Consider the following 20,503-nt stretch of genomic DNA (forward strand, 5'->3'; position numbering starts at 1 on the left):
ATATTAATCCTGCCATGACTAATGAGATAAAATCCATTTTACGTGTAGTCCCTACATTAGAGACAAAATGGGACCTGTCTGGATTTCCTGCATTTTGGAACACTATTTTGTTCAAATCCTGGAAAAATGAAGATGATACATGAATCAGAGGTAAAAAGGCATTGTGAGACATCTAAAGCAATACGACTAAACCCTCATGGGCACATGACATAATTAAGGATTTATGCTGGGCTATATATCATATTACCAAAGGAAGTCTACTTATTCAAAGCATGGAAGCATGTTGTTATGTCAAGTCTTATTCCTCTTTTGCTTTTTCTTTTGTCATATATAATCTCGTGTAATCCACTTAGTGTCATATCTTCAAAACATGACAGGAAGTCCTCTGCTTCTTGTCATGTAGCACCTTTACAGAAGCTAACCCAGCTTTTAGCGGGAATGCTGACATTTTTGTTTCAGAGCTAAGCTTATCTCCATGGCAATTTGCTTGGGCAAGGTTTGGTGTAATGTGTCACACAAACATTGCCACCAATTCTTGCATTCTGTGAGAGATAATGGCCCCTTGAGTTGACTCCCCTAAGCCTGCAGGCGAGGGCTGGGGGCAGTCTTTTGTGAATACATGCTTGATGCTGCTATAATTTCCATTTGTTTATCTCTCTTTTCTCTTTCTTAGGGACAGTGGAGATGTAACACAAAGAATATAAATGTCAGCTCGAGGTTAAAAGATTGGTTGATTGCATCCTAGGGCACAGCTGTAACTCTTCAGAAAAGGGTTGATGACCAATTCCCTCTAAGACACGTGGACTGAGTCACAGGGAAATAAACAAAGATGCCAAGATGGAAAACTACCGAAGATGTCAGCGTTATTATGAGATTCAAAGTTCAAATCAAATTATTTATATATGACCATATTTATGCACAGTATATGTATTATTTTTTAAAAATATATAATACATGTTTTATACCGGCAAAATGCAAAACAATCTGCATTGCATTTTGCCGGTATAAAATAGTTATTTGGATGTCATTTGGTGACCTGTATGCTATAAAACAACTTTGAAAATTTTGCCACAACAAAATACACGGTATCTTCCAGCAACCCAGTGCAGGAGGACAATTAATTGGTAATTTTTGTAATTGTATTAAATTTACTTTACCTTATAAGCTTGTGTGCAGGAAAGCACTCAGTGCACACAGCTTCGCTTGGCAAACTATTTCCAGTAATTTGATGACTGTAATGTTAATACTGATAACTGAACAGTTGGGATATTACACAGTACCATAGCACTACCAAATAGCACACTGGAGAAAAATAAGTGATTATCCTGCAGCTTAAGTTGTGGGTGCTTTGCAGTGGGAGCCTCCCATTGACTGGGACGTACTGGTTATGGCCTGTAGCTGTATTGATCAGATTACTGTACATCAAAGTGTCATCACGTTAAGACCACCCTTAATAAACTGCTGTCAGTAATGACTGCGAGGGGTCATTTTTCCTGACAGTAATGCCAATCATATTCCATTGATAAAGACAAAGCTACCTACACGTTTGTGCTTGGTTGAAATCTGGGCTCTTGCTCTTAGCCGTTAAGATGGGAAAATTTTTTGCCTTAGTTGAAGAGCAACACTTCCGTTATCTTTGTGATTTAGATTTTGAATTGAAAATGGTGTTGAAAATGTTTTTCAACTAATTTAATCTAGTTAAATACAGAAGTCTGGAATTACAATTGTTTTGTGCACAAGTTCTTGACTCGCTGAAGTTTCATATTTCGTAAATTTTTGATTACTTGCAAATCATCAATGTATTGTATTTTTTTTAGAGAAGATATTTGTTTTGGGTAAATGGTTAGGAAGAGCATGGAAAACAAGACATGATATCAGTTACGTATAAAAGTGAAATGGAACTTACCTATTGAATGTCTATGTGAATTTTTCCACAATAGTAAGGGCTTTTTCTGCCTTTGCAATGTGCGGTGCAACTTGTTAATAGTCCTCAGTTTCCTTCAGGTTCATAATAAAGCTCCTCAACCACTTGTATCTGTCCTTGAAGCATATCTCCGTTTGTGGTGCTGGTTGCGTGCTATCATTAACTAGCACTTCTTTAAAAAAGAAAAATCACACACTGATGCTAAGTTGAGTCACTTGAGCCAGCCCAAATAAACCCAGCTCAAGGTACTGTTTATCCTTTTTGGTTTAGCTCCTGTAGTTTCAGGGTGTGATGCCCTTTGTATCTAAAAAACCTGACAATTTGAAAACCTGAATCTTAATGACACAGGTCCCTTAATGACACAGGACTAAAAACTAAATTAGTTGAATTAATTCATCTGTTTGGTTTGTAGTTAAATACAACCAATTTTAGACCAGGTCAGTGATTTTTTTTAAAATCCATTTTGATCTGATCTCAGAGCCCTTTTTTTAAGTAACGCTTTTCTGAATTTACAGAAATTTTCTTGTCCCATCAACTGACTCTTTAGTGGTATCAGAATGGCACCTAGTCTCTGGGATATCAGGGATATTATACTCTCTTGAGTCTAGAAACTTTTTTTCTATTTCCTAATGATGGAGCCAGCTGTGCGTTTTTACACCCTATACTTACTCACAGCTATGCCTCTTCACAATTCTGTCTCTGAATTTTAATAAGCCCAAATGACTGTATGCTTTCTGTTCTGACATGCCCTGCAGTGTGTAAGAACATTGCATCTGTGTCCAATAGATGACTGTGATGGGCAGAAAAGCATTGAGAGACATAAAGAACAAAGACCCCGAAAAAAAATCACTCAGATGCTCATAAAGGTGCTGGGTAAAGTCTTCTAATGTCAACTAGTTGGTTGTGTAGCACTTGCTACAATACCACAGGGAAACATAGGAGTACAAAAATTATATATATAATGTCTACTGTACATGTATGTATGTGTGTATGTGTACACACACACACACACACACACACACACACACACACACACACACACACACACACACACACACACACACACACACACACTCTGAATTGACATTTTTTGGCTATAAGCTCAGTTAAAAAAAAATTCCAAGAATACCTAAGGTGGATTAGTTTGGGTGTTATGTATCTTTCTATGCACTTCTGTGGCTACATCTTCCAAAGGCAGATTTCCTCTGAGGCTAATATGTCTGTATGAAAAGAGAGGATTAATGTTGGCCTAAAGGTTTGGGTCATCACAAATACATCTGCTGCAACAGTGATACATTCACTTCCGGGTAAACTGTCCAGTAAAGTACTTAATGCAGTGTCCCCCAGAATAATATTTACTGCTGCAGTCCGTCTCATGTCGCTGAGCCCTGAAGGCCAATTCAGTATTGGTTACATTCAACTTCGTATTGATTATGCATAATCACTGAAGGTATGTCTTTCCCCTTGACTCCGCTCATGTCCAAAGTAAGGTCACGGCTGTAAATCCAAAGTAAGAAACGCTAATGAACTATTGAAGGTAAAGTGAACAGCCCAACTTAATGTAGGTATATATGGAGAAAGCTCCACAACCAGAGACACAATATACTGTATTACTGAAATACGAATTTTGAAAGATTTCAGGTATCCAGAAAAGCAAGTAAATTAAGAAAAAACCAAGCAAAAGACTGCAAAGTACAGTAAGGTAGAGAGAGATTTACAGCAGATTCAAATAAATGCAAGTATAAAAGCCCTACAATGGGGGTTAATCATAATTTAAGCAACATACAAAGACAGTATGTAACATAGCTTGCAAAGAGCAATAATAGGAGCCAAGCAACTGCATCAAGCAGAGTACATTGCACACATGTATGTACAAGACTTGTCTTCACATTAAGTAATAAGGCTCTTAATTAGAAAAAGCATTGCAGAGATAAGGCCCCGTAAGAGTTAAACAGATATAGAAGTGTCCTTCATAACAGCACAGCTCTTCAAGAGAAAGGCTCCAACATGGAGTCAAGGTCAGAGGAAAACCTCATTCTGACATTAGAATAGTGATGGAGCGTAACAACCTTTAGATGTCCAAGAATTGCTGGCACGTGTAGATTTTCACTGCGGCAGCAGTAAAATGGAACTGTGGTAACTTTAAAAAATTGGATAATCATCTTGTGTTTGAATTAACAAGAGCAAATCAGTGGTAAGCACAAATTTAATGGAAAGCTCAGGCTGCAGCATCAAGAGGCAAAGAGGCGGATATAGGGAAGTAAAAACTGGGGAATAGTGATGTTCTAAATGGTGTTAAATGAGAAAGAAATAGATATAAAAATAAAAATATAAAAAACATACATATACAGCATGGTAAGAAAGGGGAGTGATGGTAGTAAAGATTAGTATAACTCTAGAATGGGTGAAGATAGAGCAGGATTCTTGTTTTATATAAAACTGTATTTAGACTTTCAGACTTATTAAATTAATTGTCTGCATCGTATTACGAACATAACATCACATAAAAGCAAACTGAAACAAAAAAAGCAAGACAGACAGTGAGACAGACACATAACCCGACAACCAAAGTCAACTCAACCTGCACATCAACATAAACTTGACAGGTAATATCAGGCCTAACAACAGCACTGAATATGAGCAAAGATGACAACAAACAGGATATTTTTAAACAACACTGTAAAAATAAACCACATTATATGGGAAGCTTAGCTGTCCTTTGGAGGGAAACTCTACTATACTAATTCAACTGTATACCCCTACCCAAAACTGATCAGTAATTAAATACACCACTTCTGACCAATCCTTGGCTACTATAAACGTCTCCAGTCTCCCGAAGAAACTGTATGCATTAGCATGAAGGCGATGAACAGCAACGTATGAGCACTTTCAGTCACCGGTGTGCATGTGCTTGTGTTATGATGGTCAACGGACTCTATACTATACTCCCTTAGCAAGGCTAAGCAAATGGTGATGACTAAATCACGTGCGCTGAAAAGTTCCCCTTGTAGGATTGTAATTCTGGAGTTTTAAATCTGGGAACAATTACAAAAGAAGACATGGGTTGTATAGTGGTGTGGACTGGTTTAGCTTTATGTTCTGAGGGTTTTATGTCAAAATTTCTGTTTAAGATAATATATGATACTGATGGATTTGTCTGAGCAATAAGAATATATTTTGAACACAAGCAGTTCGTTAACATAAAAAAGACAACTGGAATCCTTCAAAAATGAACATTTTTCATGGCCCAGGATGTTCAAAGTTTTATTAAAAGTCTAATGATCTACTTATGATATTGCTGTAACAAATAATTCAAATATAATTTTAGAAGATAATTTCTCATTTGTCCTGGGAAAAAGAATAATGTCTCCATTAACAGTAGCCAGAATTGAGCTGCTTGACTTAAAATATTGATAATTGCTGTTATACTTCTCTGCCAAATGATCTAGACTACACTTTAAAACATGATGATGAGCCTCAACATTGAAGCTTTACAAGACTATGTCTCATTTTATTTCAAATGTGAAATAGTACTCAGACTAATATTTTAAATGAAATGGGAAACATTTTGGCAAAAAAGCTTTCCTTATAACACTGGATTCATTTCAACTACCGCACGAAACACCTGTCAAAGGGGGCACATATTAAAGAGAGAGAAGTTATTTCTGCCGGGTTATAGGATTAGGTACTTCTCATTTAAGTTAGTCTTGAGCATTTATAAGTACAATCCAATGTTAATAGACCAATGATACCCACAATTTTACCTCTCCAACCCTGAGGTATAACTAGCTCTCTATTCCTCTGTCTGTATGCTCTGTTCTCTTACTTTTAAAATACCTCCCTTTATAAATACTTTAACCAATTTTCCTCTACAAACAAAAAGAGCTGAAATTATTTAAACTCTGTGTGGAGTTCAGCTAAAATATCACAATTACAGAGAAATACAGATTGTCAGAGTCTTTTCTCCGCCTGCCAAATGCCATCTTGCACTGTAGAATACGCATTTGAATAAATGTGAGTGTTAAGTGTATAAATGTACATGTAGAAGGTTACACACACATACTGTATGTATGTACATGTTGAATGTGCAAATATTTGCATAAATACAGAGCTAAACAAGAAGGCATGACTAACTGTAATGCAAAATTTAATTTGGGAGTTATAGAGAACATTTCCCTGGGTATTGCAAGATCATTGCATTAAATTTCACTGAGCCATTACATGTCATTAAGCCAATGATATACCCAGCTTAATAATTACTGGTTTCCCGTCGCTGGTCAAGATGGAGTAATGAGTTTGATTTGATTAGGGGAGCCCTCGGGGTGAACTTGTCTCTTCACTGAGGTGAGCAGAGAACAATGGTGGAGAAACGAGAGATATTGTATACTGTGGAACCAAAATGGAACAAAATCAAATAGAAACAAAGCAGGCATGAAGAAGTGTGTTTACTGTGATACTGTTGATCATGTCCAAACTCCAGGCTATTGGCTTAAGACAGTTCCTCTCTGACATCAGGGGAGATGACTGCAGTGACATTGATCAGGATGTTAATTAGTCTAATATATTAGAGGATTGTGATGGTGGCGGTTATGATGACTGTGTGTCTGTGATGGCACGAATAATGATAATGACAGCAATGACAATTACATTGCCAAGTATATAAGATTGCCTTGAGTGTATCAGCTATCTAGCTAGCAAGGACCAGTAATGGCACTAAACCTCCTTAGAGCTTGCTCTCAACATTTGCCGATATGCATTATGATATAACTGCCCTTTGTGCTATATTGAGAGAGCAACTATGAGGAAACATAGTTTGGATGTCAGAGGGAAGGATGGATGGATATGGATACTGTATGTGTTGGAATTATCATGAATTAACGTGTCCAGAAGAACTATGCAGTGTACAAAGCTGCAATACATGCTACATAAAACACCTGGCGGCATTCTCATCTGAAGACTTAATTCTTTGTTTTCTCTCTATAGCATTATATTCGCATAGATAAAAACAGCATTTAACATGTTAACATTAAATTCAATACTTCCTTTGTGAATCTACTAAATTAAAACATAAAACCCTCCAGTGAGCCGACCCCTGGTAATAGTGATTCTCCTCTAATATGTTTGTTTAAATGAAATTATTTCTTAATGTATGAGACCTCAGTTCATGGTCAACCAAACTGATTACTCATTTCCATGACTCGGCCAAAAATAAACCCTAACTGTAGTTTTACAATCTCCACTGGTGATCTCTAATAGCACCTTATTGATCATGCGCTTCTTCTTCTCATCAAACTGACATTCATATGCATGTGCTGCTCAGCCAGTTACAGTATGATGATCCTCTTTAACACTACAGAGCTGTGCCTTACGAAAGGGCAGGGTCAGCAACATGTCTTTTCCAATAAGTCTTCACTAACTTATGCTCCAAGGACCAACAAGTATTTCTGGGCTTCGCTTTTGACATAGTGAAAATGCTTGCTGTATTTGAAACATGCTTCACCAACTAAGAGGCTTCTATTGGCTTAAGGAATGAAACCCATTTACGCAAAACCCGACCATGACAGTGATGTTTTGTCCATATGTCATGTTGCCAGCCCAAGTAACTGCGAACCATCATCCAACAGGTGAGTCAGAGAGGCGTGAGGGAACCAAGAAGAATGCTCCTCAGTGTTAACACGAGCCTACTAGCTACCAATTGACACTGAAACTGTCTCTGTAGTAACCTGACACCTTAAAACTCTTACGTCCCAAGATTCTCAGTCTAAGGTTCGCTGTCCAAGAATTAAGCACAGCACTGGAAAACACAGACATGCCCAGGAGATAAAATCTGACGAATGGACAGGGTGTTAGTACCAAGCCTGTAAATATCTCATATCCCCCTGAACAAGGACACACATGCTGTTGTGCTTCAAGTACAATGTGTAAGAACATTTAAAAAAAAAAATAATTTTAACCCCCCCTTTTTTTATGGACATTTTTTAATTTCAATTTTCTTGCCATGCATGTAACATTGTTGTAGTTGCTGCTACAATAACACAAATGGTGCCCTGGTGATGAACACAGTGGAGAAAATTCACCAGGTAAAATGAAGAAAAATATACTGATGACCACATGAGATGATCGTGCACCATATTCCATCCTTGAAATTTTTTTGTGAAAATCTGTAGTTTTTATCTACTTTACCCACAATACCTAATATCACCAAGTGACTTCCCTTTTTTTGAAATAAATGAAATGATCTGGTCTGCGATTGAGTGCAAATAGCTGTATGGGGATTCATGCCTGCCAACACACTACAAACACATAAGCTGGCGATGAGCCATTGCACAGCCAATGAGCTATTTTCTGCTTAGACCAGGGCTCACACTCTCCTTAGCAAATAATCAACTGCTGTGGATCTCACCTTTGCCATTTGCTTTACATATACATAAACCAAAACTGGCAGACTGCAAAAAAAATGCAACACAGAATAACAGAATGCATCTGCCTAAACTGTCCTTGGGCTAAAAAAAGTTTCAATATTGTTGGATGCAAAGGACAGCTTTTGAGTGCGGCATCAGTCAGGTCCTCCCTCATCAGCAAACAGCTGGGGCAGACCAAAAGGGCACACAAATCACTCACTCTCTCAGCTGATGTCAAAGGAAGCAGCAGTGCTGTTTTAAGTGACAGTATGCTAAGAGAGGGCCACATGAAGGCTTCTAAAGGCTCTTTTGAATGAGCCGTGAGAAAAAATGCAACTCCCACCAAAGGGCAGAAAATTTATCACAGGACTTCATCTCCTACCCAACTGCATGAGGGTACCACCAAGAAGCAAACTCCCCTCATGGAAGCAAGAGATGGTCACTGCTTAAATTTTGACAGAAAACCTATTAATGGAGTCAAAGCCGATCTAAATAATACAGCACCTCTGTATTTATATCACCAATTTATAGTCTGTAAAGATGGACTGTGCCTATGCATCATGGGTATTCTCCATAACATCTGCAATGAGTGATATAAAATCATGCCCCTCTCAGTAGTCAAACTTTGAGAGTAGTGATAGGATAGTCTTTAGTCACTGTGGTATATACAAGGAGTAGATGGATCCTAGTAACAGTCCTGGCTCCCTATATTTCCACAGTACCTATGACACCCCAAGTACCCCACTAATAAGCCTTAAACAAGTGCGCAAAATACATGTAGACTGCATGGGCAGGTTTGCATGACTTCTTCAGTATCACTGGAAGAGTAAAGTGCTCATCCACACCCAGAGACTCCAAGAAACCTGTAGTGGGTGGTGGGCTCACATTGTGATATGTTAATCCTATTTCTTTCACTTTGGTCCAGTCATCTACCCGTTTTCAGTAATGTGTTCATCTGAAAATAGATACACTTCAAACGTGTAAACAAATAACATGATAAAACAGAACATATCAGAAAATAATGAGGGATGATGTAGCATTTTATGAAAAATGAGACAAAAATAAAACACTAATTTAGACATATATTTGTAGATTATAAATTCAGGTTTGGTTTTTGACCAAAATGGGAAAAAAAACATATGGGAAAACACAAATGAAGTGGTTGTATTAAGAAGTGCAGAAGCTTTTCAAAGTTTGACTACAGCTCAAATTTTCAATATGTAATGAAGCTGAGTGACACTTTTTACCTTATTTACTTGTCACAATGGCATACTGAGGTCAGCGTGCCTGCAGCATGTGGCAGTAACATGAGCTGTGACATACTCTTGCTGCAGGATTCTATCTCTAATCTCTGTTTTGAAAGAAATACTTTTTTTTTTTTTTAATTAAATTTGTATTCTTATGAATAAAAGCAACAGATTTTTTAAAGTGGGAATCAAACTCCTTATTTCACAGCATCTACTTGTGGCATCACAAAGGTAAATAATAATCTGCCATTATTTATCCTGTAGGTATGTATAGTATTAAAAAAAAGCTCTATGCACGGTTGCTATGACCGCTGGGACATCATTTGTTAATGTTTAGAAAGGTGGTGGTGTGGAAGACAGGTGCAAATTTGTGTAAACTTTTACTGCTGGAGGGACATTTCAGGTTCAGTAAATCAGTGTCCCTGCCACATGCTGTTCATGCAGATAGTTGAGTCTTAAATGTATGTAATTGAATCAGCAAGTCCAAGATTCAACAGTTATCCAGGATGGTCTAAATTACAGTTTAAAAAAGAATACTGTACAGCATTTTGTAAGGTCGATTTGTGATTGGCTTGCGTGAACACAATATGAAGGAAAAAAAAGTTTATTTTCTGGCTGCAAGCAGCAACATTACTAAAAGTGGCTGAGCTTTGTATGCCTAACTACATGCCAAGAACGTTATTTCCAAAATCAAAATAAAAGTCAATGATGGTTGAAGCTTCAAGTTGTGGTTTGCAATGTGATTTCAGCCACAAATGTCTGCATATACTGTTAAGAAGAAGAGCATGTTTAGAAGCAAGATTCTGCCAAGTAACCATATTGCAAATTTATTTAATAATATTTTCCCGCTTCCTGGGAGAAAAGCATTTGTATGGCATCCAGTCAGTGAAAGAATTTGCAAACAAGATCTTTGCAGAATTGAATGTATTTTCTCTCTTCCTATTTAGTGAGGAAGGTCGGTATCGCTCATTAAGAGCAATGCCTCTGTGTGTTGGTTGAAATCATAATTTATAAGAACAGATATATGTGGATATATGTGTGTGCCCCCATGTATAATTCATGACTGACCTCCACCAGCTTGTTGGCATGTTCACGGAACACCTGGGCGTACTCCTTGACCTCCTTCTCGTTTCCGCTCTTAGCCGCTTCAATGAGCACCAACAGAGGCACGTTGGTCTCCAGGAAAGAGTCTGAGATGTGGTCCATCACGGCCTTTCTCAGCTAGAATAAAGAGGGAGAGAAATGGGGAGGAGGTCATTTTATTAATGATGTTGCAGATGACTTCACTGTATTACATTTGGAAATGATTACATATCACTTAGCATTGTAATGAATATGATGTAGTGACATAATGTGGGGAAAGGACAGAGAGAGAGACAAAGCAAAGGGGAGAGTGAAAAAGAGGCGGAGAACTCTCAATGGGCAGGGGCTTAAATGGCTTGTAAGGTGTCATTTTTCCCATAAGGACCTTTTTACTGGGGCAGACTTTGCGACTTATATCACTGTTTACGGAATAATGTTTGTACCAAACTGGCAGGGGACTGGTTGTTTTATAAGACAGTAAATGGACCCTGACCCCTGCTACTCACTGGTATATCTGATGAGATGCCAGACAAAACAGTGTGGAAACCACAATAGACAGGTCTTTTATCTTACACAAAGACAACATCACGAGCAATGCTAAAACACAATTAAGGTCTATACAAAGTGAAACAGCATAAATTGTATGTACACAACCAAATGGGTAGGCTAACGCACACAAAAATCTCCTCTGTCCAGTTTAGTTATCACTTCTCCACGCATACAACTGATGGCATTAAAATGAAAAGTGTTTAATTAACAACATGGATGACAGAGACTTGTTTGACTTTTCAAACCGTCTTTTATAATTAGATGTGTAGCAAACATTGTGACCTTATTCCTGAATTAAAAATATTGAGGCAGCAAGAGAGAGGGTAGAGTACACTAATAGCTGTGAGTGACAAGGGGAAAATTCATTTAACCAACAAAAAAAGTCATATGTAAGTCTGTCAGTTGCACTTAAATAATCTGCAGCAATTACAAACTTAATGCCAGTCCACAGAGTGAAGGAGAAAAATGGTGAATTATGGCCTCCTAAGGGCAGATAATTCATCACTATCGCCTCTGGAAAGAGACTAGATTTGGCCAGTCTAGTGGACATGACAGGGCTGCAAATGCTGTAAACAACCTGAAGCCTATGCTCTCTGTAAGCACTCCTTTATCCAGAGCTTTAAAATCCTGGATAACTGATTTGAACGATGTATACTGCGTGAATTGTGAACACTGCATCTTTTGCACTCCACAGAGAACTGACTTGCATCAGTGCAATTGTGTAAACTTGCTCTTCGGTCACCTGGTGGAAAGGGTGGGGAATCAGGGCAGATAAAAATCTTGCATTGCCAGAAGCTCACCTGTGCTCTTACTGTTTTTCCAACAGTAGCTTTGAGCCCATGTTGATGGGCTCATTTTACAATTGTAAAATTGTGAAACAGAAGACCAGAAGCACGAGCAGAAAGCAGTCAAAAGCAGTAGTTGGCCAACGGGAAGCTTGTCCCATTGCGTTAGATACGCTCAGACTACGGTAGCATGGAGTTTTTATCTCACTGAAACACATATTCAGACTTATCCTACGTCAAAAATGATAAGGATTATGATGAAATGTGTAACAGACAGTAAGTGCCAAGGAAGAGTAGTTTCTATCTGTTCTGATATACATCACTTGTGCATTAAAGGCAACGGAATCATAAAATGATCCTCCCTCTGTTCAGTGTATCCTGATCTCTGTTAAAATGGCTTTCACTAAGCCCTATCTTTATAGAAATTTTCTTATGCTAACTTGCTTTTGACTGTTTATGTCCTTGTATGTCTTGTGTATGTCCTTGTCAGACATAGATTTGTTTGAATTTGATATTAAAAGGCCTGTTGTCAATGAGACCCTTATTGGTTTGGCTGAGAAAGATAAAAAAAATGCACTGAGGGGACTGATCTGAGTGTGGAAATCATTTTTATAAATCTACTGGGTAGAAATATTGTTCTTGTTATCGCTACACGATGGTGCATACAGGCGCATATGCATAGAATATGTGTAAGAAGTCTAGGTCTCAGGATTCTCGTGAATGCCCAACAGTGAAACTGATGCTGATGGTGGGTTTGAGTGGAGAAATGATACAGACGAGTGATTTCCCAAGTCTCAGTCTCTCCTGCACCATCAGCATTCTAATACCCACACACCACTCCCACAGAAATCCATCTTCAATCTTTCAGATCTCACCTCCCTCCATGCTCCACCCCCACCGTTTCCCCTCTAACACTCCCTCTGTATTTCACTAACACTTAAAGGAAATAGACCTGGAATTCAAATAGATAGAAAAGGCTCTGCTCATTATAAGTTATCGGGGCAGCTTTTTGTCTCCCCAGTTGTGCAGTGCCACAATGGTTGGAGCTCTGATTGCAATGGGTTTTTGTTTTACATATTAATACGTGAGACTTCTGGAGAAATGTTACGGGTGTTGGTATTGTTTCCTGAATTTCCCTGTGGCTATACTTTTTATTTTTCCAGAATTCCATTGGCATGATAGCTGGCAGCATGTAGGCTGAGGAGATATGTTACAAATGAAACACAACAGTGAGCCAAGACTGATGTCATAATAGATACACAGACATACAGCTAGATTATAGAGATAGAAAAATATGGTGAATGGCTAAAAGTTCCAACTAGGGGAAATATTAAGCTTACAGCTTTGTAAAAGTGGTTTGGGGAAGGGCATATCTGGTTTCAACATGATAATGCCTCCATCCACAAAGAAAAGTCAATGAGATGTGGTTGAAAGCTCTGGAAAAGGCTACCAAGTGGACCTTAAAATAAGATTGTTTCGTCAAACTACTATTTCCACAGTCAAGAATGAAATTTTATGCATTAAGTTCATAAATAAATGTTTTTACAAGTTCGGTGTGGAAGAACTTGACTGACCTGCATCCCAACCCCTTCAAACACTGGAATGCTGACCACAAGCCAGGCCTTATCGCTCAACATCAGTGATCAAATACGGATGTAATGTTGTCTGCATACTTTTTTGAGCGTACACAAAATTGGTACATATAGTGAAGATCAATAGGTACATAACCAATGTTACAATGCACCCTGCTCATTAGCCAGTTGGAGGTAAGCTACCTTTAAATGAATGAATAAAATTAATAAATGCATGAATATATGTTTGAGCTCAATAATGGACCCTTGCTTTCCATTTAACCTTTCAAAATACACCGTCTCACCCATGGGATGCTTTGGCCTTGGTATCGCTACCTTAAGGGTGTTTTGGTTTCAGTCTTCATACAACCTTGACAATAATCCATTGTTTGAAAGTCTTGAGTCTTCTGATTCTATCTGTGCAAATAATTTTAGTCATTTAGGTCATTCTGACTTTGGACTCTTTGGTTGTAAAATTTAGAGAGTTACCTTTCAAAAAGGCAAGGGTTATGCCTGTAATCAAAAGGGTTGAAGAACAGTAACCATTTTATTTTGGGCAGATTATTTTCAGGTTTTTGCACAAAAATGGGGGTTGAACAGGCTGAGAAAAACATGAGACAAAAATTGTAAACGAGTTTGCAAAAATGGTTGCTATCAATGGAGTTTCTAGAATCTTGATAATTTTAGGCATACTCGGAGTACACCTCCTCCTCTTATCCCTCCATTATGCCTCTTCTCTTGTACATCTCTTTACTCCTGCCTTTTCAAAGAAGGGAAATAGCTAAAATTAACAAGCAGCAAATTGCACCTGATAGTGAAGTGGCTAACAAGAAGCACTCTGAAATAATCAAGTTGATGCATATGCTTAACAAAACTTGACGATGAATATCTGTGTTGCTCACTCATAAGTGGGAGGGCTGTGTGATCTTCAAAGATGAGATTTGCATCAATTTGGTGCGTTTGTTTTTTTAAAGGGGGGAATGTTTGCATTTTGTGGGATTACACACCTGCTCTGTCACAAAAACAGGTGTATAAGGGAAAGTCTTACAAACATCTCCTGTGATCAGTGTATGTCTCAAAAACAAATCAATTTATGTTTAAAAGATTGCAGAAATATAGACAGAATTATCATGTGTACACAAAAGCATTCAGAGTCAAACTCGGCCAACTTGACTTGTTTACAATTCAGTCGAGTCTTAACACATGCAAAGGGTGGAAAACATGAATCTAAATTTGAAAGGGAAGACCTATGGTGTATTTCTGAATGTTTACAGTCGCACTTCGGCTTCTGTCATGTTTTACTTGTGATTCCGAACACATAGAGGTGGGTACCTTGGGGTCAGCACAGGAAAGTTTCTTATTAAAATGTCAAGAGCAATCACAGCATAAACGGCTGGAGTCACAGCTGAGTGGAAACAGCCTGAGCAAATCAAAAATTAAGTAACAGCTCTCACATATGATATGTAACAGGGAGCATGGGAAGATGATTAGTGAGAGGAGAGTGGAGAAATGAAAGGGGGAAAGAGGGACTGACTGATCATCAACAGTCTAAGGACAAACACATAAGATACCTCCTCCCAGAGCCTTCATTTAATGTGTCCTGCAAAATCAAACACTAGCCACGACACAAGAAAAAGGGGCATAAATGGTGCTTTTACATCAAAATGTTTATGTTCCCAAAGGAGAACTGGCACTGGCAGATACTGATCATGACACACTGACTGCTACTCACTTGTACCTACTGCATTTTTGTTCGAATAATGATGAGATTCTGATGATCCGATCAAGAAAAGGTAATTGAGTGTACCCTTTCAAGTAGTTTTCAACTGGAAGCAACCAAACGTATTGACCAGGTCCACTGACTTCAATCGCTTCCAGTACAATATATACCGGTTTTTCATTATACATATACAGATGTCCTATAGTACTGAAAGAAATGCCTGTTGCCATGTGTGGTGACAGACAAAAAAATAAACAAACCTAATCAGTGTTTGTGGTGGCAGACAGAGCCTTGGCAGCCATGCTTACTTCAGGACAAAAGCCAGGGATTATCAGACGGTTTAACAACATTAGAGGCAGCGGAACATTCACTGGGTAGTGATATATCAGTGAGACAACCTGACACTACTTCTCAACCTTCAGGGTTGCTTCATTCTTACTGGTGACTATAAGCCTTTAAGAGAGTGTTTTCCAACCTCTTCTCTTTAGTTATGTATATACAAGCATTAAAAGATGTTTTGGCCACTCTGGCTACAGAAATAAGCTCTATAAACAACACTGACATACATGCACAGTGTCCCTTATACAATTCATACAGTGAACATGTTAGCAAACAGCTGCCAATTTACACAATAAGCAGATAGAGAGCAACGTTATCATTCATTTGAAGTTATGTCCCAATTTTGCCATCCTTGTAGCTTTTTGTTTTTTTCTGTGTCTAAAAACTACTGATAGAAATATCTTGCTGTTTAGCTGCGAACTGCTCCACTAAATTCACCAGCTAGTTGCTAACTTTGTCTTTCTGCTGTTTGATGCTGAGCAGGTAGCGTACAGTGGGTTTACCAGATGTTTTTCACCGAAAACAGCTGTCAGCCTGGTGCTGGCAGGTAGTATACTCATGTACGTACCTAAACAGCTGCCTGCTGCATCTGGAATTGATGCTGATGAGAGCATTGAGAATGAACCATGAACCATCAACCGTTTCTTGACCCAAGTTGTGGGTCAAGAAACAAAAAAAAATGAGCTGGAGAGCTGAGGGGAACAGCAGAGTTGGGTGATAATTTACGTTACGGTTTACGTTTACGAGTGTCATGTGAACCCTACTTTATTTAAACATACTGAAAGCCGCTTTAAGTTAAATTTCTCTTTCAGTGTTTTGTGTTTACTGTATTTTGCCCTGCACTTGAAGTTATGTTGATATCTAAGAATATAAATTTAATTTTTATATATATACAAATTTATTAGTTTAGCTATCAACACCAATGCCTCAAAAAATGGTGGTTTATTTTCCAGTGTCTGAGATAACAGGAAACTGCAATCATTTAGCTAATGAAACTTTAATGCGTAACCACAAAAAATGTGCATAAAAATATTGAAAGGATTCACAGACAATCTTGAATTGTTTGTCTAAACAAAGAGATACAGCTGCGAAGATTTATGGCAGCTGTCCCTCCTTAACATGATAACCTTCAACAATTAAAAATAGCTGCGGTAATCACCAAACTAATGGCAGAGATGGAGGTGATTTCAACATCCCAAAGCAAATAGAGAGGGAGAGAAAGATGGAGAAAAAAACCTGTGAGGCAGTTGTGCTATAGGGAATCCTGGAATCGGCCATCAGTCAAAATACGGCCCAGAGAGATGACTTGACAGATGAATTCATTATAGACTGGATGACCGGGGGTAGAACACATGGCTCATTTCCAACAACTTTGTCGGGTTGGTAACCGAGTGAATACTAATTAAAGGGAAGAAGGACATTTAAATCCTCAGATTTATAATATAGTTCAAAGTTTTGAATATGCTATTTTTATTGTATTTATTTTAAATTCTTGCCCTCCTCCATGTCTACCTATTCTAATGCCAAAAAGTCCACCTCTCACTCTCTCTTCTTTGTTGCACTTGATTTTAAAAGCAAATGAACATTTAGACTTGCAAAAATAATGATAACAAAAAAATATGCATAAGAGGCAACAGTGAGATATGAAGTAGTTGTAGTACGTGTTCTTCTTTGGTTGTTCCTCAGTGCGAAACTCTCAAAAGGCCAAGAGGCTAAAACATACCCGTTTGATGCCAGTTATGGATGTACAATAATTTTTTTTCCATGAATATGGGTTATTATTTACATAATATTATATCTGTTGAATAAGTGTACATTGTGCACTTATTCTTTGTTAGCATGAATTTGAACAAACTACTCAATGTTCGTGTCTGTTAGAGTGGTCAAATGGGCCTCTACTCCAGGGGTCCTCGCCTGAACAACCACTGCTTTGCATATTTCAAAGACTCCTGTTTCGAACAGCACTTTATTCGTACAAAAGGAAGGTTCATGGTCTTATAGCATCAGACTATTTTGAAATGCAGATATTACTGACATTCATGTAAAAGGGTATGTGACTGATGGCCTCTCGGTAAAGTTACAATGCAGCAATCCCAGTCTCAGACTTTGAAGAGTCACATGATCACGGGCATTGAGCTATACAAAAGAGGCAGCTTCTCTCACATGAAATAACACCCCATCTACTTATGCATTAAGCAAGCAGGCCCTAATTCAACTGCATTACTTTAACTGTAAATGCATTTATGCAGAACACTAATGTGGGCTTGATGACCAGCCCGACTTGGGGAAGCCAAATCGTGGGGGGATGATAGACTTGAAGAGTGGATGATGCTTAAGAATGGACTAAATAAGGGAGTGAGCACAGTATGTTTCGATTCCAGGAATGGGTGTGGGGTGTGTTACAAAAGGAGTATTTTCAAAATAAGTCAGAATATTGTAGAAATTTGATAGAAACACTTGGTTATCTGAGGATCAAGAATGACATCAATTGTGGCAGAGTATTGTTAGTGTTTTTGTGATTAAAGAGGCAAGTAAATGTATTTACATGCATATTTAATAATATAGAGAACACATTCCTGATTTATTATGTCCATGAATAAGCTGAAATTTAAAAATGGCCACTAACGTATAAAACTTCCAGTTTGGATTCCTAATTTTCAAGCCTGAGTTGATAGGCTAATTACTGTGCTAAAGAAAACTAGGAATCACTCATTAGCTTGGCTTGACATTTATTCATCTATTCTGTTAGGACACCTCATCTGGCATCACCGTTTTTTCCACAAAATAAAAGGGTCAAAGCTCAGCTGATTTCATGTTGAACTTTAATTGAATTTATATTTATAATGTTACTGCCATTTCTTTAAAGCAAGTTGACTTTGCGAACTGAAACAATGACTAAGCATTACAACCCTAGTTCTATGAGCACATGGTCTTCGCTCTACAGTATATAGGCTCAACCAATCATCTTCACTGATCGCAGTACTGAAAATTTGTATGTGCCTTCTTAACAAATGAGGATAAGACTACTCAGTACTATGTTGGGCTCAGAGGCTTAACAGTTCAGGACAACCGGCATTTTGTCAGGAGTAATAGTGTGTGGAGCTTTATTTGAGCAAGTTTTGTGGATTTAAGTTTGAGACTTTCAAAGTCCAAATTTTGACCAAAACCTGCACCAATCACCAGAACACCAATATCAAAATCAGGGCTCAACAGTGCAAGCATTTTGCTCATATATGCAAGTGAAAGTCAGAGTGTGTGAAAAATTATTTGGGCGCACCAGTGCGAGTGACTCCAATTTCCCAGGCATGCTGATTCTAAACCAGTTCTAAATTTCACTGGTAGTTCAAGCGGCCAGTGAGTGAGATTAGTGGATTGGAAAATATGGTTTTGGTGTCTATGGTGCAGCTTCTCAACTCTGTCTTTCTCTGCACTTTGTGTTTGACCAAGGTTGGGGCTGAGCTCCTCCACACACACACACACACACACACACACACACACACACACACACACACACACACACACACACACACACACACACAGAGCTGACAGGGCAGAGAGACCGCGGAGAACATGGGTGAAGTGAAAGATTTTACTTGAGGTGATGACAACTATGCTTGTTACTGTTAAGTCACGTGCAACAAAAGCATTCCCAAGTAAAAAGGCTAATAAGAGCTATTCATCAAAAAACTGATAAGAAAGCATTAACTTTCAGAAAAGTGGTATTTTGACCTTTGCTTGCAGCCTCCCATCCACTGCCAGTATGTGTTAACCGCAGCGGGTCTGTAAAGCTAATAGCAAATTGCTATGAGGAAGTTAAAAAGCTGACTGCACATAGCCTGTTTACCAAAATTTGCTACATAATTTAAAATTGAACACATTCTTGTACTTTCTGTCTGAATTATATTTTAATGTATTAAAATACAAATAATTTCCAAACCTGTTCTGAATTTATTCTTTTTTAAAATAAGTTTTTTAATTATTATTTTTTTTTAATTTTTAGCAATGAAAACAAAGCCATAAGAATATCAATAAAGTATTGGACAGATAAAGAGCACTGAAAAGAGTAGCAGAATTGATAAAATCTTTATGCATTTGCGAAGCACAATACATTCCTGTCCTCTGTTAGGTCCCAAGTTCATCTTATATTTCAAAATAATTTAGTAATCTTCTAGTTACGTCAGGTTGCCTGTGTCGTATACATACTGTGTGTTTAATATTTACAAAAGAGATGTATAGATTGTATTTCTTTAAAGAAATAACTGTGCCTCTAAATTTTCATCTGTGCCCCTAAACTGTTTTCATTTAGGGGCACCAATGCCCCTAAATGAAAACATAAGCATATAGAATTGTGGCTTTTTTCTTTTTTTTTTGGGCATATTCAAATTCTAGCTTTCTGCAATATCTGCACATGGAAGCTGCTGTGTCATTAAGGCCATCGTGGTTATGGCAAATAAACCATGGTTAATGACAGGAAACTAAAACACTTTGAGGTTAGGGAAAGATTGTGGTTGCAGTTAATAAAAAGGCAAACATGAACATTCTGTGACGGGACGTGAACCTCTCTGACCTCTATCCCCAGGGTACAGTATTTCTTGCACTGGTGCTGAACGTTGGCACTGGATGTAAATTTTGATGTGATTCCTCAGGATACTGAGTAGTATCAAACAGAGCACGGACCATACTCATTTCAACTCCACACCCTTGTCACATTTTCAATGACATTCAAGCAAGTAAACATAAATCAGAATAATTAAACACTTTCATTTCCTTTAAACTGCTTTAATGTACAGTAAAATTCAAGAAGCGAGATGAATAACATTTGGGCTCCTTCAGTAGTGTGAAAGATGATGAAATCAATTTCTTTAGAAGATCAAAAATCTCTTG

General features: G+C 38.0%; 1 protein-coding gene across 2 annotated transcripts in view; it reads right to left on the reverse strand.

Annotated features, from left to right (window-relative positions):
- Positions 1-20,503, reverse strand: part of ctnna2 (catenin (cadherin-associated protein), alpha 2) — a 347,985-nt gene that overhangs the window by 61,919 nt on the left and 265,563 nt on the right. For both annotated transcript variants that reach the window (XM_040147173.1, XM_040147174.1), the window contains exon 9: positions 10,641-10,793. In XM_040147173.1, coding sequence (XP_040003107.1) covers positions 10,641-10,793 — 153 coding nt within the window. The remainder of the gene's footprint in view (positions 1-10,640; positions 10,794-20,503) is intronic.

The sequence above is a fragment of the Xiphias gladius genome, chromosome 15, assembly GCF_016859285.1.
Source record: "Xiphias gladius isolate SHS-SW01 ecotype Sanya breed wild chromosome 15, ASM1685928v1, whole genome shotgun sequence".
In the NCBI taxonomy this organism is placed as follows: Eukaryota; Metazoa; Chordata; class Actinopteri; order Istiophoriformes; family Xiphiidae; genus Xiphias; species Xiphias gladius.